This window comes from Pongo abelii, chromosome 9, assembly GCF_028885655.2.
Source record: "Pongo abelii isolate AG06213 chromosome 9, NHGRI_mPonAbe1-v2.0_pri, whole genome shotgun sequence".
NCBI lineage: Eukaryota > Metazoa > Chordata > Mammalia > Primates > Hominidae > Pongo > Pongo abelii.
In genome coordinates this window covers 75,909,674-75,934,066 of record NC_071994.2, presented here as the reverse complement: position 1 = coordinate 75,934,066, position 24,393 = coordinate 75,909,674, and the positions used below count along the sequence as shown (strand labels likewise).

General features: G+C 44.5%; 3 protein-coding genes across 7 annotated transcripts in view; 1 reads left to right on the top strand and 2 right to left on the bottom strand.

Moving 5' to 3' along the window:
* PAAF1 (proteasomal ATPase associated factor 1) overlaps positions 1-9,717 on the bottom strand; it is a 48,654-nt gene extending 38,937 nt beyond the window's left edge. For all 3 annotated transcript variants that reach the window (XM_002822223.4, XM_009246828.2, XM_024255452.2), the window contains exons 1-2: positions 9,588-9,717; positions 7,834-7,874 (exon numbers count right to left, since the gene is read on the bottom strand). In XM_002822223.4, coding sequence (XP_002822269.1) covers positions 7,834-7,874; positions 9,588-9,634 — 88 coding nt within the window. In that variant the 5' untranslated portion in view covers positions 9,635-9,717. The remainder of the gene's footprint in view (positions 1-7,833; positions 7,875-9,587) is intronic.
* On the top strand, positions 9,697-16,805 carry LOC100456167 (cytochrome c oxidase assembly factor 4 homolog, mitochondrial). 3 transcript variants are annotated; one of them, XM_009246830.4, is made up of 3 exons: positions 9,697-9,899; positions 10,090-10,186; positions 13,252-16,805. In XM_009246830.4, exon 3 carries the CDS (start codon positions 13,268-13,270, stop codon positions 13,529-13,531), a length of 264 nt encoding a protein of 87 aa, XP_009245105.1. In that variant the 5' UTR covers positions 9,697-9,899; positions 10,090-10,186; positions 13,252-13,267; the 3' UTR covers positions 13,532-16,805. The 3 variants fall into 3 exon arrangements, with proteins under 3 accessions (XP_009245105.1, XP_024111221.1, XP_002822275.1); XM_024255453.3 differs by having other exon boundaries at positions 10,090-10,189; XM_002822229.5 differs by lacking the exon at positions 10,090-10,186 and having other exon boundaries at positions 9,793-9,899.
* Positions 16,806-22,025: 5,220 nt separating this feature from the next.
* Positions 22,026-24,393, bottom strand: part of MRPL48 (mitochondrial ribosomal protein L48) — a 76,681-nt gene continuing 74,313 nt past the window's right edge. The window contains exons 7-8 of the mRNA XM_002822222.5: positions 23,368-23,457; positions 22,026-22,335 (exon numbers count right to left, since the gene is read on the bottom strand). Coding sequence (XP_002822268.3) covers positions 22,261-22,335; positions 23,368-23,457 — 165 coding nt within the window. The 3' untranslated portion in view covers positions 22,026-22,260. The remainder of the gene's footprint in view (positions 22,336-23,367; positions 23,458-24,393) is intronic.

Sequence of the window (24,393 nt, the reverse complement as noted above, 5' to 3'; positions counted from 1 at the left end):
TTTTAACAATCAGCTTTCTCAGGAAAGAACAGAGTGAGAACTCAGTCACTCTCACTCTCCAGGGAGGACATTAATCTATTCATGAGGGGTCTGCCCCCATGACCCAAACACCCCCCATTAGGCCCTACCTCCAACACTGAGGATTAAATTTCAACATGAGATTTGGAGGGGTCAAACATACACACTATAGCACTAAGCAACTCTAATTTGAAAGGGGATACACTTTCAAGACTAAAATACATTTTCTTTTTTTTTTTTTTTTTTTTTTTTGAGATGGAGTCTTGCTCTGTCGCCCAGGCTGGAGAGCAGTGGCGTGATCTCAGCTCACTGGAATCTCCACCTCCTGGGTTCACACCATTCTCCTGCCTCAGCCTCCGAACAGCTGGGACTACAGGCACCCGCCACCATGTCAGCTAATTTTTTGTATTTTTAGTAGAGATGGGGTTTCACCATGTTAGCCAGAATGGTCTCGATCTCCTGACCTCGTGATCCGCTCGCCTCAGCCTCCCACAGTGCTGGGATTACAGGCGTGAGCCACCGCGCCCGGCCCGACTAAAATACATTTTCAAGACTAAAAGCTAAGAACAAAGATTTAGAGATTTGATACAGCATTTGTAGAGAGGGCTGCTAGAGTGATCTCAACCTGATGTAACTGGCTGTGAAATGTAATTCTTCCAGGATGAAAGGTGAAGATCAGTATGCATACATGTATTTATCTACAGTATATACACATAATACATAGTAAAGAATTAAGTTTCAGTAACCTGTAAAATTTGCCTAAGTAGAATACTGATTTTGCAGAGATATGGGCTAAGTAAGATACTATCCTACACATAAACACACGCAGATGATAGAATGAAGTTAAAAACTGTTTCCATTCTTCTATACCTTATATATTCCTGTCTATAACAGCCCATAACACACTGTTTACATGTCTGACTTGCCCAACAGACTGTGAAGTCCTTGAGTCTAGCAGGGTGCTACATTCATTTATTATTCAGTAAATAAATGTTGAACCAAACTGAAGTTACAGGAGAGAAGTAGAAATCATCATGGATTCACATAAGAGTGGGAGGGAATTTTTTTTTTTTTTTTTTTTTTGAGATGGAGTTTCACTCTTGTCACCCAGGCTGGAGTACAATGGTGTGATCTCAGCTCGCTGCAACCTCCACCTCCTGGGTTCAAGCAGTTCTCATGCCTCAGCCTCCCAAGTAGCTGGGATTACAGGCGCGTGCCACCACACCTGGCTAATTTTTGTATTTTTAGTAGAGACGGGGTTTCACCATATTGGCCAGGCTGGTCTCGAGCTCCTCCCCTCAGGTGATCCACCCACCTCAGCCTCCCGAAGTGCTGGGATTACAGGTGTGAGCCACCACGACCAGGCCGGGAGGGCTTTCTAGAGAGTATAGGAGCCTCAAAGAAAGATAGGAGCTGGCTAGGAAGAAAACAGGGGAAAGAAAACTCCAAGTCAAGGAGGAGCATCTCAAGAATAAAAGAAAGTCAGTCAGGCATGGTGGCTCATGCCTGTAATCTCAGCATTTTGGGAGCCCAAGGTGGGCGGATCACGAGGTCAGGAGTTCAAGACCAGCCTGGCCAACATAGTGAAACCTCTTCTCTACTAAAAATACAAAAATTAGCCAGGTGTTGTGGCACGTGCCTATAGTCCCAGCTACAATACTCAGGAGGCTGAAGCAGGAGAATCCCTTGAACCTGGCAGGAGGAGGTTGCCGTGAGCCGAGACCACGCCATTGCACGCCATTGCACTCCAGCCTGGGTGACACAGTGAGACTCCATCTCAAAAAAAAAGAATAAAAGAAAGTCAAAAAGAACAAGAAGGAAGGACTCATCAATTAATACACCAGTTTGGTAATAGCAGTCATGGAAATGATAGTTGAGGGATAAATCCCAGAGAAACTCAAAGTCTAGGGTAGAAGTTTGGCCTAGAGAAGACCTAGTAAAGACGCTTTTCACAGGGAAGTATCATGAAGCACTATTTCAGAAAGATGCCACAAAAACAGAACTGAAGGAACTTCACTTTTTATCCCACTCCATGATTCCCTATTGTGTTTACCAACTGCCTTAAGAAGTCTGGCCCTCATGGTGCATCATTTCAACCAATCACTCAATGACTTCTCTACATTTGTGGATGTATATATATGTATTTTTTTAATATTTGAGACAGGGTCTTGCTCTGTCACCCAGGCTGGAGTGCAGTGGCATGATCATGGTTCACTGCAGCCTCTAACTCCCAGAATCAAGTGATTCTCCCACCTCAGCTTCCTGAGTAGCCTGCATGCCACCATGCCCAGCTATTTTTTTTTATTTTTATTTTTAGTAGAGACAGAGTCTCAGACTGGTCTCGAACTGCTGGGCTCAAGCAATCCTTCTGCCTCAGCCTCCCGAAGTGCTTGGATTACAGGGTGAGTTACCCTGCCCAGCTGACTTCTCTACATTTGTGAAGTCACTAAAATGACCTCAGCCTTGGTTTTCTCTATATAATAGCAGAACTAGGATCAATCCAACCACTTACCTTCTACATTCCTACATGCAGGCTGCTGAGCACTGCTCCAGAAAAGGACACAACTGTGCCGATTGTCACCAATCCAATTCATGTTTCTAAACTCAGCAGTTTTGTAATCCTTTCACCTCTCCCATTCCCCACAGCAGCTGGTTCTCATGCCATCTATCCTGCCATCAAAATCTCCTTCCTTCATAATAGCCAAAAATTAGAAATAAATGTCCATTAATTGATGAATGGATAAACAAAATGTAGTATATCCATACAACAGAGTATTACCGGGCCACAAAAAGGAATGAAGTACTGATAAAAACAACAAATAGCAACATTATACTAAGTTGCCTGTAATCCCAGCACTTTGGGAGGCCGAAGTGGGAGGATCACTTGAGGCCAAGAGTTCAAGACCAGCCTGGCCAACATGTTGAAACCTCGTTTGTCTCTACTAAAAATACAAAAATTACCCAGGTGTGGTGACAGGTGCCTGTAATCCCAACTACTCAGGAGGCTGAGGCACAAAAATCACTTGAACCCGGGAGGTGAAGGCTGCAGTGAGGAGCTGAGATTGCGCCACTATACTTCAACCTAGATGACAGAGTGAGACTCTCAAAAAAAAAAAGAAAGAAAGAAACATTATACTAAGTGAAAGAAGTCACACAAAAGGCCACGTATTTTATGATTCCATTTATACGAAATGTCCAAAGTAGGCAAATCCACAGAGCTAGAAAGTAAACTAGTGGTTGCTAGGATTGGGGGGTGGAAAGTGACTGTTAACGGGTATAGACTTTTTTGGGGGGATGATACTAGAAATAATATATGTAAAGTAACTAGTACATAGATAGTACACATTTTTATCTCAATAAAGCTGTTATTTAAAAACAAAAACAAGAAACAAGATGGTGGATCACACCTAGAGTCCAGCTACTTGGGAGGCTGAGGGAGGATCACTGGAGCCCAGGAGTTCAAATTCAGCACCTGGGAAACACGGCGAGACCCCATGTATTAAAAAATAAACACAGGAGTTCAAGACCAGCCTGGGCAACATAGTGAGACCTTGTCTCTACAAAAAATTTTAAAAATTAGCCAGGTATGGTGGTGCATGACTGTGGTCCCAGCTACTCAGGAGGCTGAGGTGGGAGGATCTCTTGAACCCAGGAGATCAAGGCTGCAGTAAGCCATAATCATGCAACTGTACTTCAGCCTGGGCAACAGGGCAAGACCCTGTCTCAAAAAAATAAGAACAGGCCAGGCACAGTGGCTCACACCTGTAATCCCAGCACTTTGGGAGGCCGAGGCGGGCAGATCACAAGGTCAGGAGTTCGAGATCATCCTGCTTAACATGGTGAAACCCCGTCTCTACTAAAAATACAAAAAAATTAGCTGGGTGTGGTAGCGGGCACCTGTAATCCCAGCTACTTCGGAGGCTGAGGCAGGAGAATGGCATGAACCCGAAAGGCAGAGCTTGCAGTGAGCCGAGAACATGCCACTGCACTCCAGCCTGGGCAACAGAGCGAGACTCCGTCTCAAAAAAAAAAAAAAAAAAATTAGCCAGGCGTGGTGGCGCATGCCTGAAATCCTAGCTAATTGGGAGGCTGAGGCAGGAGAATCGCTTGAATCTAGGAGGCGGAGGTTGCAGTGAGCGGAGATCGCACCACTGCACTCCAGCCTGGGCAACAAAGAGCGAAACTCCCTCTCAAAAATAAATAAATAAATAAATAATAAAAATAAAAATAAACACACACAGAAACAAAAACCACCCTCCTCCTTAAGAGTTGACATCATTAACTCCAATTCATAAAGAAAACTGAACCTACAAGTTACCATCAAAAAAAAAAAAAAAAGTGCAGGCGCGGTGCCTCACGCCTGTAATCCCAGCACTTTGGGAGGCCAGGGAGCGGATCACAAGGTCAGGAGATGGAGACCATCCTGACTAACACAGTAAAACCCCATCTCTACTAAAAATACAAAAAATTGCCGGGCACAGTGGCTCATGCCTGTAATCCCAGCACTTTGGGAGGCTGAGGCAGGAGGGTCACCTGAGGTTGGGAGTTTGAGACCAGCCTGACCAACATGGAGAAACCCTGTCTCTATTAAAAAAAAAAAATACAAAATTAGCCAGGCATGGTGGCACATGCTTGTAATCCCAGCTACTTGGGAGGCTGAGGCAGGAGAATTGCTTGAATCTGGGAGGCGGAGGTTACATTGAGCCAAGATGGCACCATTGCACTTCAGCCTGGACAATAGGAGCAAAGCTCCATCTCAAAAAATAATACAAAAAATTAGCCGGGCATGGTAGCACGCGCCTGTAGTCCTAGCTACTTGGGAGGCTGAGGCTGGAGAATTGCTTGAACCCAGGAGGCAGAGGTTGCAGTGAGCCAAGATTGCACCACTGCACTCCAGCCTGGGCAACAGAGTGAGACTCCGTCTCAAAAACAAACAAACAAACAAACAAACAAAAAACTCCTTGGTTGTTGAAGGTAGCTTGGTAATTTAAAACAACAACAACAACAACACTAAGTTTGTTGCTTTGTAAAGACTTGATAATGTTTTTTTAAAACTGTTTTAGGCCGGGGGCAGTGGCTCACACCTGTGACCCCAGCACTTTGGGAGGCCAAGGCGGTCGGATCACTTGACCTCAGGAGTTCGAGACGAGCCTGGCCAACATGGTGAAACCCCGTCTCTACGAAAAATACAAAAATTATCTGGGCATGGTAGTAGTCCCAGCTATTCAGGAGGCTGAGGCACAAGAATCGTTTGAACCTGGGACTGGAGGTTGCAGTGAGCTGAGATCATGCCACTGCATTCCAGCCTGGGTGACAGAGCTAGATTCTGTTTAAAAAAAACTGCTTTAATAGTATGTATCGGCAAGATAAATGCAAAATATTAGGGAAAAGATCTAAAAAAAATATAAACCCCAGTTGACGTTTTGCTCTTAGATTGCTTTTTTAGCCTAAGTAAAGATTTGCCTTGCTTTAAAGAAACTGTGCCTTTCGGTTATGGTTTATTACAAGATAGCTAAGGTCCTTGTAATAATCAGTGGACTAATGAAGAGATGGTGAATTTTAATGTATGTTTATATATTTTAGTTAAAATAAAATGAAGGTCTTTTGTGTATTTTTATTGTATTTTATTTATTTATTTATTTAGAGACAGAGTTTCGCTCTTGTTGCCCAGGTTGGACTGCAGTGGCGCGATCTCCGCTCACTGCAACCTCCACCTCCTGGGTTTCAGCGATTCTCCTGCCTCAGCCTCCTGAGTAGCTGGGATTACAGGCACGCACCACCACACCCAGGTAATTTTTTGTATTTTTAGTAGAAACGGGGTTTCACCATGTTAAGCCAGGCTGGTCTCAAACTCCTGACCTCAGGTGATCCGCCCGCCACGGCCTCCTAAAGTGCTGGGATTACAGGCGTGAGCCGCTGTGCCTGGCCTTTTTTTTTTTTTTTTTTTTGAGACGGAGTCTTGCTCAGTCATCCAAGCTGGAATGCAGTGGCATTATCTGGTCTCACTGCATGCCCCGCCTCCCAGGTTCATGCCATTCTCCTGCCTCAGGCTCCCGAGTAGCTGGGACTACAGGCGCCCACCACCACATCCGACTAATTTTTTGTATTATTTTTTAGTAGAGCCACCACACCCGGCTTTTGTTTTGTTTTGTTTTTTTTAACTGAGACAAGGTTTTGCTCTGTCTCTCAGGCTGCAGTACAGTGGCACAATCCTAGCTCAAGCAGTTAGAATAGGATTTTTGAACATAATTAAGCACAATAAAATAGGTAAAATAAAATACAGTATTTTCCTTGAATTTTTATGTTGCGTATACATATGTATATGTGTGTATGTATGTATATATATTTGTGTGTGTGTTTCTTTTTTTAGAGACAGGGTCTCACTTTCTGGTCCAGGGTAGGAGATCACGTAGCATGATCACGGCTACCCTTGTCCAGGGTAGGAGGTCCAGTAGCATAATCACAGCTCACTGCAGCCTTGGCTTGCTGGGCTTGAGCAATCCTCCCACGTCTGCCTCTTGAGTAGCTGGGACTACAGACACCCAACACCATGCCCAGCTAGTTTTATTTGCTGTAGACACGAGGGCTCCTTATGTCTCCCAGGCTGATCTCAAGCAATCCTCCACCTTGGCCTCCCACAATGCTGGATGACAGGTATAAGCCCCCACGTCTGGCCTTATTTTTAATTTTAAGATGATTGGCAAGTCACAGCACTATAAAGTCCATCCTTTATTCCACTGATATAAACAATAGTCTTTTTTTTTTTTTAATGATGGGGTCTCACTCTGTCACCCAGGCAAAAGCGCAATGGTTCAATCATAACTCACTACAGCCTCAACCTCCCAGGCTCAAGAGATCCTCCTATTGCAGCCTCCCAAGTAGCTGGGACTACATGCGCATGCAACTATGCCTGACTAATTTTTTTCATTTTTTATAGAGATGAGGGGGTCTCACTTTGTTGCCCAGGCTGGTCTCGAACTCCTGAGCTCAAGTGATCCTCCTGCCTCAGCTTCCCAAAGTGCTAGGATTACAGGTGTGAGCCACTGTGCCTGGCCAAAACTTTATTTCTCATAGAAATACAATATATCAGCAGCATTTGAAATGAAAGATAATAAGCAAAACAAAACTTTCTTACAGAATTTAGAAGGAAGGTTGATTTTAGAATGGTACCACCTCGGTTACAATTTGAAAAGAATCCTGTGAATGACATAAGAGTGTTGTTCAAAAGAAAAATTGATAAGACTTGGGAGCTTCCTGGATATGGCAGGGTCAAGTAACTAGGTTTTTCACTCTGATGCCTAGAAAAATGATGGTAACTTAAGAAATGAGAAAAATCAGGAAAGAGAACTCACTTGACAACAAATGTACTCAGCTTGGTTTTGGACTTCAGTAAGTCAAGTAACTTAAGGTAACAGTGAGACCTTCAAGCAAAAATCTCTAGCAAACAACTGATCAATCTCTGCTTGAACATGGAGAAGTCAGGGCTGGGGCTGTAGATCTAGAAATTACCATCAAGAAGGTCCCAGTTGAAGCTGCAGAAGTGCTTAGAATACAATAGCACAGGGTAAGTGACTAATTAAGATGCATCAACAATGTCTCTATGAATAAGTCTGTGGCTTTCAAATGGAAAATCAATCTGAAGGCCTTCCCTTGGAACGGAGGAGTTGGGGTGTTGGCCATACAGTACAGACTGGTCAAACATGTTTGCAGACTATTATGTAAGGAGGCTGGGCCAGGAGAAAGTAGGAAGCTTTCTTTTAAGGGTATTAATCCTTCTCCTTTAAAGTGACAGCATATATAATTTATGGGTATTACCTGGGGGATGACAGCTCAGCCAGGCCTCCCCTTCATCCTTCCTATGAAGAAAGACAAAAGCCTAATTAGGATCACCCAAAGTTGAATAGGATCCCACAGTTACAAGGGAAGAAAGAAGGTCATGTAACCTCCAGTTTGGTCATAGTACTTAGACATGAGATAGTCCAACCTCTCATCGGTTATAGATCATTCTAAGACAGACAAACTTTATTTGTTCAAGAAATATTTGTGGATTAACTATTTAATGAATAGATATCTGTTGGTTAAATTAATGCTCATCCATCAACAGTGAGCTCACTTTGAAAAATCAAGGTTATTTAATTAGATATTTATCAGGATTATTGTAAACCAAGCCCTGTGCTAAGCACTTTCCATACACAATCATTAACCCTCACAATAACCAAACAAGATTCCTTTTATTATTTTAGCACCTGCCCAATCTCCAAATCCTGATCTCTTCACCCTAGCACTTTTAGGGTATAATGGAAAGGGTCTATGCATTTAAGACAGAAAGATCTAGGTTGACAGCAACCCTCTATCATTTGACGAGATGCATGATCTTGGGCAAATTAAGCCTTCTGATTCTGGTGCTGTATTTTCTCATAGGTACCTAGTGGCACTTCATGTTATTGTTCTTTATTACTTATCACATTCTGTGTACTAGCAACTAGTCTGTATTTTAGCTCACCTAAATTAAGTAAGGTATAAATTTAGTAAGGTGTAAATTTCTTAAATGCAGAAGGCTATGTTTCATTCATCTTCACCATTGTTTCAATTTGAAAAACCCTTATTAGTAGTAGCAGTTGCCAAATATAGCACTGCTATATTCATCCTGAAGCCTAGAGAAATAACTGGAACAGTATAAGATCAATAAATGTTAGATGAATGAATAGTTTGCTGTGTATTCCTAATTAAGACGTCAGCTTTTCTTCTTTTTTGAGATGACTATCGCTCTGTCACCCAGGCTGGAGTGCAGTGGTGCCATCTCGGCTCACTGCAACCTCCACCTCCTGGGTTCAATCGATTCTCCTGCCTCAGCCTCCCGAGTAGCTAGGATTATAGGCGCCCACCACCACGCCCGACTAGTTTCTGTATTTTTAGTAGAGACGGAGTTTCACCATGTTGGTCAGGCTGGTCTCGAACTTCTGATCTCAACTGATCCACCAATCTCAGTTTTCCAAAGTGCTGGGATTACAGGCATGAGCCACTGCGCCTGGCCTGGATGTTAGCTTCCTGAAGAGCAGGAACCATCACTTATATTTAGAGTATACATCTGAGCTCCACCAAGCATCCAGTACGGGGCATGGACACAGTATGTTTCCTTAATAGTATCGTCCAGTATGCCTAATATAGCATTAGGGGCCTAGGAGAACACAAAGGTTCCATCACATACACAAAGTGGTGGTGACTACAGGGACTTCTGGAAATAACTGACGACTAATCAATATATGCTAAATGACTGCTTGGCCAAAAGCCTTCCTGCCTCCCAGTATCCCTGTCTTTCTCCAACTCACTGATACTAGTTCTGACGCGGGGATCACACAGCTCATGTGCTCCCCTGGCCTGGGGATAGCTTTTCAGAGAATGACCATACGGGTTTGATACTTCTTTTTCCGGACCCTGTTCCCTCCATATCCCTCAACAATTGACGAAGTAACCCCTATTGATATCCTGGACCAGGCATTGCTCTCCTTGACGCAAAAGCAACATCCACTACCCCGCCTCCTCTGACTCTGTTCTGGGCCTGGATTCACCTGAGGGCTTGCGCCCAGTCGCTCTGAATCCTCAAAGGCGCCGCCATCTCGACCCCGCCTCCACCAGCCCACCTCTTCCGCCCCTTCCCGGAAGTGGGTCCCCGAGAAGCGTGCGGCGAAGACAGAGGTGGGCTCAACACCAAGAGGCCACCAATGAAAACGTGACCTTTTCACATTCCCCGCCCCTTCCGTGTGCACGCTCCCCACGAGGGGCTGGTTCCTGAAAGGAGTGACAGAGGATCCGCAACCGCCTGCGAAGCCGAAGCCGCCGCGTAGGAGCGTGCGTTCGGGCCCTCTTCTCCGACCTGTTCGGTGAGCATCGCGTACCGCGTTCTTCCGGAGGCGTTGCGGGCCCAACGGGGCTGCGATCAGCGGCCGCGCGCGCGCGCGCGCGCAAGCGTTCCTCAAAGTTCAAAGTCCTCGATGCGCCTGAGGCGCCTCAGGCCTCGTGGCTGCCAGCATTTTTCTGCTTTAAGATCCTTTCCATGACTTCTTTGTTTAGGTCCGCCTCCACGATCCAGCTGCCAACCATCTAGCCTACCCTGATCTCTGAGCAGCGGTCGTCCTCATTTTACTCCAGAGGAGACTGAAGCCAGAAGGTGGTGAGAGGAGAGTACAGTAGCATTTACTGAGTCCTATAGTAGCCCAAGCACTTTTCATTCGTTATATTAATCTTCATTCTAATTGTGCGAGTTAAATATTATTAATGGGAGAACTAAAATGAAAAAGATTACATAGTAAGGCGTAGTGCTGGGATTTGAACAGGGATCTCTTGGTTTAGGATCAAGGCACTTTCCATTCCACTGTTCTTTCTCTAAATTATTTGCTCCTGGCCTATTTAAAGAGTTAACAGTGTATTTAGGAAGAGAAAACTATCATTTATTGAACTCTTTAGACATACCAGCCTCCTTGCAAACCTTACCTTTTTTTTTTCTTTTTTTTTGAGACAGGGTCTCCCGCTGTAACCCAGGCTGGAATGCAGTGGCGTGATCACGGCTCACAGTGTTGCCCAGGCTGGGCGCAAACCATCCTCCCGCCTCAGCCTCCCAGTGCCAGGCGTGAGCCATGGCACCCGGCTTCATCTCTGTGTTTCCAGAGAGGTTATCAAATGATGTGTCCAAGGGCACCAAATGAGGCAGTGACAAAGCTAGGTCCAAGTCTGTTTCAAAGCCCATTTTCCCCCTCTTGCTTAAGTTATACCGCCTCCAAGGCAAATGAGTTATGTAAAGTGCCTAACTCCCTCTTGTGACTTCCCCATTGCCCTCAGAATAAAAAGTCTTAAACTCCCTACTATGTCCTACAAAGCCTTGTGATGATCACTTACTTATATCACCAGTTTAATATTGTCTTGTTCTCACACTGTATTCTCTCATCACTGAACTTTTTTTTTTTGCTCTCGTGTCAGATTCTATCTCAACCACCTGCTCGTCTGTTGACCAAAAATAGTTTTCCCATCTCTGGCTAACTTCTGTTCCATCTGTCAAGTTTCAGCTTGGAAATCACTTCCTCTAGGAAGCCTTCCCTGCCTATTCCTGCCCTTGTCTGGATTAGGTATCCCTCCACTGTGGTCCCAATCTTCCCTATCTGTACACTGTGTAGTAAACTGCCCTGTTTCCTTGTCTAGGTTGTAAACTCCATGAAGCCGGGAACTTAACTGACTTAGACAGTCTTGAATCCTCAGCACTAGCATAGTGCCTGGTACATGATAGGTACTTAATCATTTGTTGAGTGAATGAGAGACACAGTAAAGGCAATAAGGAGTCCTAGTTCCTTTACAGCCCATCATGGTGAAATTTTTGCAAAGGCTGAAGTCATTTCTCTTCAGACCTTAAGTTCCTTCTGTATGCTGCTTTCTGCTGAGTGTTCTGATGCAGACGGGCAAGACAGTTTGGGCAAATAAAGACACCTCACATTTTTGTATAGTTTACAAAGCCATCTCACCTTATAGACCCAGAGGCCAGGTTTCTGCATGCTGTATGCTACAGCCACACTGAACTCTTTCCATCCTTCCCATGTGTCAAAACCTACGCATATTTGGGCACTCTTTCACTTTGTTTGTTTGTTTGTTTTGGAGATGGAGTCTCACTGTGTCACCCAGGCTGGAGTGCAGTGGCGCGATCTTTGGCTCACTACAACTTCCGCCCCCTGGGTTAAAGCGATTCTCCTGCCTGAGCCTCCCGAGTAGCTGGGATTACAGGCGCCTGCCATCACGCCCGCCTAATTTTTGTATTTTTAGTAGAGACGGGGTTTCATCATCTTGGCCAGGCTGGTCTTGAACTTCTGACCTTATGATCCATCTGCCTCAGGCTCCCAAATTGCTGGGATTACATGTGTGAGCCATCGCACCCAGCCTCTTTCGCTTTTTAAACTTTGTTCTTCAGCATAGAATAAGGCTAGTAGGATAAAAGAAGAAAGATTATTTATTTATTTGAAACAGGGTCTCACTATGTCACCTAAGCTGGAGTACAGTGGCACCATCATAGCTCACTGCAGCCTTTGAACTCCTGGGCTCAAAGGATTCTCCCTCTTCAGCCTCTTGAGTACCTGGGACTACAAGTGTGTGCCACCATGCCCAGCTAATTTTTACATTTTTTTCTTTTTTCTTTTTTTTTTCAAGACGGAGTTTCACTCTTATTGCCCAGGCTGGAGTGCAATGGTGTGATCTCGGCTCACCGCAACCTCCACCTCCCGAGTTCAAGCGATTCTCCTGCCTCAGCCTCCTGAGTAGCTGGCATTACAGGCATACGCCACCACACCTGGCTAATTTTGTATTTTTAGTAGAGACGGGGTTTCTCCATGTTGGTCAGGCTGATCTTGATCCCCAACCTCAGGTAATCCGACTGCCTCAGTCTCCCAAAGTGCTGGGATTATAGGCGTGAGCCACCATACCCAGCCATTTTTAAATTTTTTTGTAGAGATGAGGTCTTGCTATAACCCCTGCTGGTCTCAAACTCCTGGGCTCAAGGGATCTTCCTGCCTCAGCCTCCCAAAATGCTAGGATTACAGGTGTGAGCCATCGTACCTAGCTGAAAGTTTAGTTCTTTTTAGGTAGATCAGAGATCGCTTATCTAAAACGATGACATTTCACCTAATTCATATTCCAATAGCAAAATCCATTGAGCTTATTGAATGTTATGTCAAGCATTCTCACACAGTTTATCTCATTCAGTTCAAACCACTTTGCAGGCCTGCTCTCAGCCAGGCCTAGTGCTGGGGGCACAAAGGTAAATCAAGACAAACATCAGCCGGGCACAGCTGGCTCACACCTGTAATCCCAGCACTTTGGGTGGCTGAGGCAGGAGGATCACTTGAGCCCAGGAGTTTGAGACCATGCTGAGCAACATGGAAAAACCTTGTCTCTACTAAAAAATCAAAAAAATTAGCTGAGTGTGGTGGTGCACAACTGTAGTCCCAGCTACTCTGGCCAGGGAAGGACTGAGGAGGAAGGATTGCTTGATCCTAAAGATGGAGGCTACAGTGAGCCTGGGCAACAAAGCAAGACACCCTCAAAAAAAAAAAAAACAAGCATCTGTCTTCAAGCTTAGCGTCTCCCACGGGAGACAGACACATTAAACAGGCGAAATGGTGCAGTCTGGTCAGTGCTATTTATAATCTAGGAACCTCACATATTATATCCCTACTCTAACCTGTTAATGTTCTATAGACTCCCCGTCCCCAGGATGTCAACCTCAGTCCCTCAAGGCCATACCTGGACCCAACGGGTGAAGAAGGACGATGAGGAGGAGGACCCGCTGGACCAGCTGATCTCCCGCTCTGGCTGTGCTGCCTCCCACTTTGCAGTGCAGGAGTGCATGGCCCAGCACCAGGACTGGCGGCAATGCCAGCCACAGGTGCAGGCGTTCAAGGATTGCATGAATGAACAGCAGGCGAGGCGGCAAGAGGAGCTGCAGAGGAGGCAAGAACAAGCCAGTGCCCACCACTGAGACCCCAAACCACCATCCCCAGTAGATGGCCCTGCCAAGACCAGCACCCAGCAAGATTATAGAGGAAGAAATCCTAAATGCTGGGTGTGGGAGGTCTAAAACATGGGGATAGTTTTTGGATCTGGAGTTGAGAGCCATGGGTTTGGACATGACTGGCACAAACAGCTGTCATATGTTCATGGTCAGATCTCATACATCCTCAGCTGTCTTGTTCCACCAGTATTTGCCAGGAAAACAAAGAATGTGTTAAGGGATGCTCCCCCACCCCACATCTTGAGTCAGTGTGCCAAGTACTGAGATGATTTTAGGGACATTTTATTTTAAATTAAATTCACAATCTAATGGTAAATTGATTACCTAATTAGTGCCTTTCTCTTTCATCACTTGTTCTGGATGTTTCAATCAGTTTAGTGGAAGGAAAAAAGTAAATGGGGAAACTTTTTATTCAAATAAGTTTTTCTTTTGTTTTTTTGAGATGGGGTCTCTGTTGCCCAGGCTGGAGTACAGTGGTGCAGTCAGGGCTCACTGCATCTTCAGTGGGCTCAGGCCATCCTCCCACCTCAGCCTCTCAAGTAGCTGGAACCACAGGTGTGTGCATCACCACACCCAGCTAATTATTCAAATATTGAGTACCTATTAAATGCCAGATTCTGTTGAATTAACAGATACCAAGTCTGGCTTTAACTTGCTCCCAACCCAACAAACACAAAGTTCGGCTAACATTTTTAAAGTATATTTAACACTAAAATACAGATTTTCAGCTTTTGAAAAGTGGAAAAGCTGTCAACATTGATTTTTATTCCCTCTTAACAATTTGCTGGAGCTGAATAATAACTCCCCCTTTAAGTAGGTTGTGTTTTCCCATTCAAAACAGTTGCATATCACTTCTCACTTTTCTTCAACAAAACGACTCTTACATTCTATTCTTTTTTTTTTTTTTTTTTTTGAGATGGAGTCTTGCTCTGTCGCCCAGGCTGGCGTGCAGTAGCGCAATCTCGGCTCACTGCAACCTCTGCCTCCCAAATTCAAGTTATCCCCTTGCCTCAGCCTCCCAAGTAGCTGGGACTACAGGCAAACACCACCACACCCGGCTAATTTTTGTATTTTTAGTAGAGAACAGGGTTTCACCATGTTGGCCAGGCTGGTCTCAAACTCCTAACCTCAAGTGATCCACCCTCCTCAGCCTCCCAAAGTGTTGGGATTACAGGCGTGAGCCACCACACCCAGACAATAACAAATATTTCTTCAGGATCTATCTATTAGAAGCCCAAATCTGAGGTATAGTAGGCCTTAAAATTTACTTTGAACCTTCATGCCAGTATTTGGGGAAGAAGTAAAGAGAAAAGAGGGGAGAAGGTAGGAGTTTAAAGAACAATCCTATTTCTGGCTGAAGGAGATAACCAGGCAAATTATAAAAACAAATTGCTATGTGTGTGTGCTCAGTGCTGATTCATCAAAGGAAACAAGCAGTGTGCACTGGAGTTTTCAGCAAGAGTCTCAAAGAAGAGAAGAGATTAGTTGAGTTGAACTTTTAAAGCAGAAGTAGGCCAGGCATGGTGGCTCACTTGAGGTCGGGAGTTCAAGACCAGGCTGGCCAACATGGCAAAACCCCATCTCTGCTAAAAATACAAAAAAATTAGCCAGGCTTGGTGGCGAATGCTGAGTGTAATCCCAGCTACTTGGGAGGCTGAGGCAGGAGAATCACTTGAACCCGGGAGGTGGAGATGGCAGTGAGCCAAGATGGCACCATTGCATTCTAGCCTGGGTGATGGAGTAAGACTGTCTCAATAAATAAATAAATAAATAATAAAGATGAAGTAGACACTACCTATTTGTAAATTATCACAGAAAAGATTACCATCCAGAATTAAAAGTACCCGGAAGCCACCAAGAAGCACATAGTTTGATAGCAAAGTGAACAAGTAAGGCAGGCGCAGTGGCTCACGCCTGTAATCCCAACACTTTGGGAGGCAGAACTGGGTGGATCACTTGAGATGAGGAGTTTAAGACCAGCCTGGCCAACACGGCAAAATCCCATCTCTACTAAAAACACAAAAAAATTAGATAGGCGTGTGCCTGTAATCCCAGCTACTTGGGAGACTGAGGCAGGAGAATTGCTTGAACCCAGGATGCAGTGAAGGTTGCAGTGAGCTGAGATCCTGCCACTGCACTCCAGCCTAGGTGACAGAGCGAGACTCCATCTCAAAAAAAAAAAAGTGAACAAATAAACCACAAAACAGGAAACTGTAAATATGCTCTCTATATCATGGATAATCGGAGAAATTTTGTTTTTGGTAGAGATGAGGTCTCACTATGTTGCCCAGGGTAGTCTCAAACTCCTGGGCTCAAGTGATCCTCCCACCTCAGCCTCTCAAGGTGTTGGGATTACAAGCATGAGCCCCTGTGCCTGGCCAGAAATGTATTTTTATAAGACATACATACTATTAGGTTCATTGTAGCATTGTTTATAATAGTAAACATGGTCCCAATGTCAATTTCCATCAGTAAGGATTCTATTTGCTGTGTATTCAAATCTTTTATAACAGGAATGTGTGTATTTTGTGTAAGTAAAAATAGTAGGCTATGGAGGAGGGGGTGATAGCAGCAGAGAGAAGCATAAAAGGCCTTTTTGGCAGGAAGGATGGCTTCCAGACCAGCTAAGTGGAGCAAGCATGTTTTGAAGGACACTGGCTCTAATAGGGAGTTAGCACGGGGTGGGTCACAGAATGTATTTGATCAGGCAAAGAGGGCTCTTGCCATCCAAGCCTGTTCCCTCAGATAAATGGGGATAATTCCTATGTCATAAGCCAAATAAATGAGGGAATGAAACATAACGTAACTAATAATAAGTGTTAAAATTTATTGGGCACTTAACTGAGACAGTCTGGTTCCAGAGCCTGCTCTCAATCCCAATGATGTGCTGCCTTCACATCCTAGTTACGCCACTGACTAGCTTTGTGACTTTGGACAAGTTACGTAACATCTCAGGATCTGTTTTTACCTGTGTAAAAATGCATATATAGTACCTTTTTCACAAGCCTCAAAACTAATATAGGCCTTCCTCATAGGATCGTTGAAAGATTGAGTTAAACATTGTTTTAGCTTAGGAACAGCATCTGGCACATAGTAAGTGTTCAGTGAACATTAGCTATTACCATCATCACTATTAATGTGTGCTAGTGACTGTCCTGAGTTACATTATCTAATCTAATTTGTAAGCCTCTGAACATGGCATTCACTCTCCTTTAGAAGAGGAAATAAAGCTCAGACTGGGGATCAGACTCCAAGTGTCTTGCTCTAAAGCCTAGGCTGTTTTCTACTCTACTCTCACAAGCATCTGGTGCCCAGTACAGTGCTTAACACACAGTAGTGAGTAACCACATTGACTGTGTAAATATTACTTTGCTTTTGTCAGCAGTTTGCAAAAAGGAAATTAACTTTTTGCAATTAATTAGTGCAAGTTGTGCACAGTGATATAGCTTGGTATGTTTTTCTTTAGTCTCAGCTCTGCAGCCCACAGTCTAGGAGCTGAATTTTAAGGTGCTTCATACCTGTCCCTATAGGATCTAACTCTGGCAGCTTTGGGTTGCCTCTGCTTAGAGGCTTGGTGCCAGGGATGAGTGGAGAGACCTCTTGGCTTGATGCCTGTCTTGGCTAGGCCTAGGGCAGACTCATGGTTTGGCCCTTCCTTTCAAGGTCCTTGGCTGGGGACTTGGCCTTGTGCTCGGTACAAAGGTGCACTGCAATGTGTTTTACTAGATGAGTAAGAAGATACTCCTCCCACCCTCTCTCCATAAAGTTGCCAGACTAAGTCCTTGAGCTGCTGACTTCAGAAACCCAAAGAGAACTGAAGTAAGTCCAGATTGAATCCTTTTATTTTCCTGTAGAAAATGCTGGGGCTCCCTCCTCACTCAGCAAGGACTTAAAGCAAGAAGAGGAAGTAGCAGGGATTCCTCCCTGTCAGCAGCTATCTTTTGAAGAGTTTTCATTCTTCAGATCCTGGGCACTCTGTCTAAATGGTGAGCTGATTTCCTAAAATGAGCTGAAATGTCTGAGAATGAAAGTTATTCCACAGGGATTATAGTCAAATGAATCATTTCAGATTCTGCAAGATTAGACACGTGAAAACAAAAATTCACAAAGAGATCAAAGTACAGATTAAACAAGCACAAGACACATTGGCTACCTCTGTCTCCAGTGTCTGTCCATCAGGATTAGTTCTAGGCACACCCAATACAAGCTCAGAAAGCTTTCCTTAAGTACACTAGAAACAGAGGGGACCCAGGGGCCTCAGCATTGCTAGTATCTGAGTGGCCAAAATACCTAGATTTGTTTCTCTGTGTCTAAAACATACCTTTTCAGAATCTACAGCTGGCCATTCCCAGGATTCCATGGTGGAGGAACAAGTCATCCTCAGCCAGAGGAAAGGGACGAAAACGAAGCTGAGAAATCTGCTGGCCTCAACTAGGAAAACTGCCCATTTTACCCAGGCATCCTATCCTTCTTGAAAGTTAGTGATCTGGCCAGGCATGGTGGCTCATGCCTGTAATCCCAGCGCTTTGGGAGGCCAAGGCGGGTGGATCACCTGAGGTCAGGAGTTACCAGCCTGGCCAACATGGTGAAACCCTATCTCTACTAAAAATACAAAAATTAGCTGGGTGTGGTAGCAGGTGCCTATAATCCCAACTACTCAGGAGGCTGAGGCAGGAGAATCGATTGAACCTGGGAGGTGGAGGTTGCAGTGAGCCGAGATTGCACCATTGCACTCCAGCCTGAGTGACAAGAGCAAAACTCTGTCTCAAAAAAAAAAAAAAAATAGTGATCTACATAAAAATCATTTTTTAAAAATCTCAGTAATATGCACTCAACCAGGAATTGTCTGACCTTAAACCATCCTTGCTCTGCCACTGGCTAACTAGGTGACCTTAGACAAGTCTCTTTCTCTCCCTGGGCCAGTTAACACATTTGTAAAATGAAGACCAAAATAGTTTATCCCCAAGGTTATGTATTGATAGAGCCAGGATTAGAACCCATCTATTCTGATTCCCAGTCCACTGACATTCCTTCTCTCCTACCTATCCCTTGTGATTTCATGGCACTACTAGGCATAATTTAACCCCAACTAGGATATTCAAAACTAAAAGTATGCTGAAGGAATGAAATACTGATACATGGAACACAAGGGATAAAAGATTATGCTAAATGGATGAAGTCAGGCACAAAAGAATACATACTGTATGATATTTCATTTATATGTAGTACTAGATAGGCAAAACTAATCTATGGCAGTAGAAACGAGGTTAGTGGTTACTTCTTGGGGAAAATGTGAAAGATGGCCGGGTGCGGTGGCTCACGCCTGTAATCCCAACACTTTGGGAGGCCAAGGCTGAGGCAGGTGGATCACAAGGTCAGGAGTTCGAGACCAGCCAGTTCGAGACCAGCCTGGCCAACATGGTGAAACTAAAAATACAAAAATTAGCATTTACTAAAAATACAAAAATTAGCCGGGCGTGGTGGCATATGCCTGTAATCCCAGCTACTTGGGAGGCTGAGGCAGGAGAATTGTTTGAACCAGGGAGGCAGAGGTTGCAGTGAACCAAGATTGTGCCACTGCACTCCAGCCTGGGCGACAGAGCCAGACTCCGTCTCGGGGCCGGGGGGGCGGGGGGAAGAAAAAGATTATGAGGGAACTTTTTGGGGTGATGGACATGTTCTTTATCTTGATACAAGTATAGGTTTCATGGGTGGGTAGATGTATTTTCAGAATTGATCAAATATACACTCAAGATCTATGTGTCACTATATATAAATTATACCTCAATGAAAAAAATCTTTTAAAAGAGTATGCCAAAGAAGTTTTAGAAGGGAAGGAAATACAACATTTACTGAGCATTACTAGCTCATTATATATATATTATCTCCATCTCAAATCCCTAAAAAGGGATTATCCTCACTCTTCAGATCAGAAATCTGAGGTTCAATGAGGCTAGAATAACTCGGCTTCAAAATGAATAAATGTAGAAGCCAGGCACAACCCAGGTTTGTTTGCCTCTTTTCCTTTAGCAGGTTGTCTCAGGGAGGGAAGGGAAGGTATTTTCAACCTGGAGCCAGAAGACTTGTGTTCTGTTTGGTTTCACTGCCATGTGATCCTAAGAACATCCATTTCCTTCTGGACCTCCCTCCAGAAGAGTCAAAGCTCATAATTGTTTTGTAACCCTGAGGTTCTGGCAATCAGAATATCTCCAGTCCCTCTTAACCAGGATAAGGCATTAAGAGTAATTTCCCTTTGTCTCAGGGCAAACTAATCATGAGCAACAAAAGCTCTCTGACTCTGGTGAGAGGATAAATCATCAGCTAGGTCAGCAACACAAGAGCTCCAAGGTGACAGAATCCAGCTGCCTCCTGTGTAAGAAGCCTGACTCATCTCTGAGTGATGTGATAGAAAAAGATGGACTAGGAATCCAGAGATTTAAATCCTGCTGCCCTTTTCCGGTGACATATCCCATGACCTTGGGCACAGGATTGCCCTCTATGGGCCCCTAACCTGTACTAGCTAAAAGAGACAATTAGGTTGGCTGGATCCTAAAGTCCTTAAGCTCCAGTATCTTGTCAGTTTATGAAATCCTGATTCCTGCTTCCACATATTGATAATAGCTGAGCAACTTGAAAAGACTGCTATTTTTTCCAGGTTTCCAAATGGAAAACATGTGACACTGCCCATTGCCCATATGATATAGAGGCAATACACATACAGCTACCCAACTCTGCCACTGTAGCATTAAAGCAACCAGAGGCAGTATGTAAGTGAATAAGCATGGCTCTGATCCAACGGCAGGGAGGGGTTTTGGAACTAGATAGAGCTGGTGACTGCACAACATTATGAATGTACTAAATAAATGCTACTGAATTTCTCATTTAAAAATGTTTAAGGCCAGGGGCGGTGGCTCACGCCTGTAATCCCAGCATTTTGGGAGCCCGAGGCGGGTGGATCGCCTGAGATCAGGAGTTCAAGGCCACCCTGGCCAACATGGTAAAACCCCGTCTCTACTAAAAATACAAAAATTAGCCGGGCTTGGTGGCAGGCACCTGTAATCCCAGCTACTCGGGAGGCTGAGGCAGAAGAATTGCTTGAACACAGGAGGCAGAGGTTGCAGTGAGCTGAGATCGTGCCATTGCACTCCAGCCTGGGCAATAAGAGCGAAACTTCATCTCAAAAAAAAAAAAAAAAAAAAAAGCCAGGCGTGGTGGCGGGCACCTGTAGTCCCAGCTACTTGGGAGGCTGAGGCAGGAGAATTGCTTGAACCCAGGAGGCAGAGGTTGCAGTGAGCCAAGATCGCACCACTGCACTCCAGCCTGGGTGACACAGTAAGACTCCGTTTCAAAAAAAAAAAAAAGTTTAATTTTGTATATATGAATTTCACCTCAATATATTATGTAAAAAAACACAAACAGGCAGTGGGTAGGATATGGTTTATAGGCAGTAGTTTGCTGACACCTGACCAAGATCAACTTTCAATTCTTTGCTTAAACTCAATCCAGGGAAACTTAATTCGCAGTTATGTAACATCTGCCTGAATACTATAAGTCACTCATTACCCCCACAAAGCATTTTATTTCACTTATGGGCAGAATCTGTTTCTATCTGGAGAGTCTTTTCATGTACAAAGCCAAAATGTCCCTCTCTCCAACTTCCACCCATAGAGAGTTTACTTATGTTATGATCCTCTCCTTCACTACAGGACACCATGCCAGATTGCTTTAAAGGATGAATTCACTCTAGTTGGAGAAATATGGAAGGGGAACATGCTTCTATGCTAAAGCATCAGGCAAAGAGAAAATAGAATTTTTTTTTTAAGAGAAAGGGTCTTACTCTGTCAGCCAGGCTGGAGTGCAATGGCACAATCATAGCTCCTGCAGTCTTGAACTCCTGGGCTCAAGCAATCCCCCTGCCTCAGCCTCCTGAGTAGTGAGACTACAAGTGCATACCACCACGTCCAGCTAATTAAAATAAAAAGTTTGGCTGGGCGCAGTGGCTCACGCCTGTAATCCCAGCACTTTGGGAGGCCAAGGCTGGTGGATCACGAGGTCAGGAGATCGAGACCATCTGGGCTAACACGGTGAAACCCCGTCTCTACTAAAAATACAAAAAATTAGCTAGGTGTGGTGGCGGGTGCCTATAGTCCCAGTTACTTGGGAGGCTGAGGCAGGAGAATAGTGTGAACCCGGGAGGCAGAGCTTGCAGTGAGCCGAGATCACACCACTGCACTCCAGCCTGGGTGACAGAGCGAGACTCCATTTCGGAAAAAAAAAATGTTTTTGGTAAAGACAGAATGTTGCCAGGCTGGTCTCAAGCTCCTGGCCTCAAGCAGTCCTCCTGCCTCGGCCTCGCAAAGTGCTGGGATTACAGGGATGCACCACCGTGCCTGGCCAGAATATAGAATCTCTTAAAGATACTCCACAGGATGGGCCAATTTCTCTCACACACACATACATATACACATCAGCAGCAGATTTTTATTAGATGGAAGATAACAAGCATTACCTCATAGGTAAGTGGTAACAAATGGCAAGTACAGCCATTTCACAGAGGAGTGAGGACATTACTGACTATGGGAATGGGTACTTATGAAATCTAAGGGTCAGGTCTCCTGATGAACTCTGACTACCCAGTAAGCTCTTCTCCTTGGCACTCAATATGACCACTGCTGGCATGAAAGGGTCTACAGTAGCTACTTCAACTTGGCCAACAGTTCTTCCAGTTCTGGTCGAGCTTTGAATCGTCCCTTGAAGTCTTCTTCAGTGTGCTAAGGAGAAGAAAAAGAAAATAAGTGGAAATTACTGCAGAGCTTTTAGTTACCCAGATATGCACAGCATCCAAAAAGGGCCCTTGAACCAGCTCTGTAGAGAATCATTCAGACCTTCAAGTAACTTTTATTATCTACTATGTAGCAGACTTATATTAGATACTGGGGATTCAGACTTGAATCAGACTTCCTCCTTGCTTTCAGTGAACTTATAGTCTGATTAGAAAAGACAGATATATGAAGATTTAATGTTAAAATGCTATAACTATCACAATAGAAGCATTTGAGAGAGAGAGAATACCAAAATTATTTACATAGGAAATAAAACAAACAGGGATTGGACTGTTTTAAGGCAGCATGACCAGCACATGCTGTCCCTGTCCCCAGATCTGTATGAAACCCAAATACCAACCAGATGAAGCTTGACAAGCATGGACTCAGAACAAGCAGAGCTGGATGGAGCAAATGGTACCAATCTAAGATGACCTCATACATCTGTGTCATAAGAAGGATCATCTTGGCAATTGGACCCAAATACTCAGTATTTAGGCTAAGACTCCTAATGTTCTCCAAGTTTTCCATGCCTGACTAAACATTCTATTGACTAGCATTCTTTATGAAATATATTCAGTCAAGCTACAGTCAAGCCTTGAAGATCCAGGAACCTTTTCTCTAACATATATTTTCCTATTTGTGTTCTGATTTATTACACCATATACTATCTTAACCCATGTTCTTTCTTCCACACAACTGCCTGAAAGGAGAGAATTCTGGGGCCTCACAGGCTCACCACCAACATCAGGATGCTGTGCTGAAAGTCAGCACTCATAGGCCACAAAGCATCATCCCTGATGCCTCAGAAGCTGGACTAATGATGACAGTGTCATCAGAGTGTACAACTTTTCTGATTATTATTTAGGTCACATTATCCACATTTCTCTGCTCTTTCTAAAGCCAAGAAGTCCAGATGTTCTTATCCTTATTTTGAGCATATGCAGGCCAGCAGGGGCCTCTTCTCAAACCAGCACCTACCTCCTTCACTGACAGTCTGACACCTTCAGGAAGACTGCTTTGGATTATTTCCAGGAAAATTTCTGCAAACGTAGCACTCAAACCGCTGATCTGCAAAATGAAAGAAGGTGCTCTAAGAGGTGGGAAGAGCTGAAAATGAGGTAACTGGGCAGACATGGTATGGGTTCAAATGCCAGCTCCAGTAGAGTCTGGAGAGCCCAAGGGTGGAAGATTAACACCAAAACTGGTTTCTGAGCTGGCCTCGACAGGATTTCTCCTGCCATCTGCCAAGGTGCTGAGATGGTCACTGCCAATATCTGCTCCTGTGGGCATTAGATGTCATTACTGGACCAAGAGGTTTTAAAGTCCAGGGTCTCTTTCTATTGCCCAGGCTGGAGGGCAGTAGAACAATCATAGCTCACCGCAACCTTGAACTCCTGGGTTCAAGTGGTCCTCCCACCTCAGCCTCCAGAGTAGTTGGGACTACAGGCACATGCCACCAGTCCCGGCTAATTTTTTATTTTTATTTTTTGGTAGAAACAGGGTCTTGCTATGTTGCCCAGACTGGTCAAATTCCTGGCCTCATGCAATCCTCCCACTTTGGCCTCCAAAAATGCTAGGTTTACAGGCATGAACCATGGCACCCAACTCAGGCTGACTTTCTTATTTATTTATTTATTTTTGAGATGGAGTCTTGCTCTGTTGGCCCCAGGCTGGAGTGAAGTGGCACTATCTCGGCTCACTGCAACCTCTGCCTCCTAGGTTCAAGCAATTCTCCTGCCTCAGCCTCCCAAGCAGCTGAGATAACAGGTGCCTGCCACCATGCCTGGCTAATTTTTGTTTTTGTTTTGTTTTGTTTTTGAGATGGAGTTTCGCTCTTGTTGCCCAGGCTGGAGTGCAATGGTGCAATCTTGGCTCACTGCAACCTCTACCTCCCGGGTTCAAGTGATTCCCCTGCCTCAGCCTCCTGAGTAACTGGGATTACAGGCATGCGCCACCATGAGTGGCTAATTTTGTATTTTTAGTAGAGATGGGGTTTCTTCATGT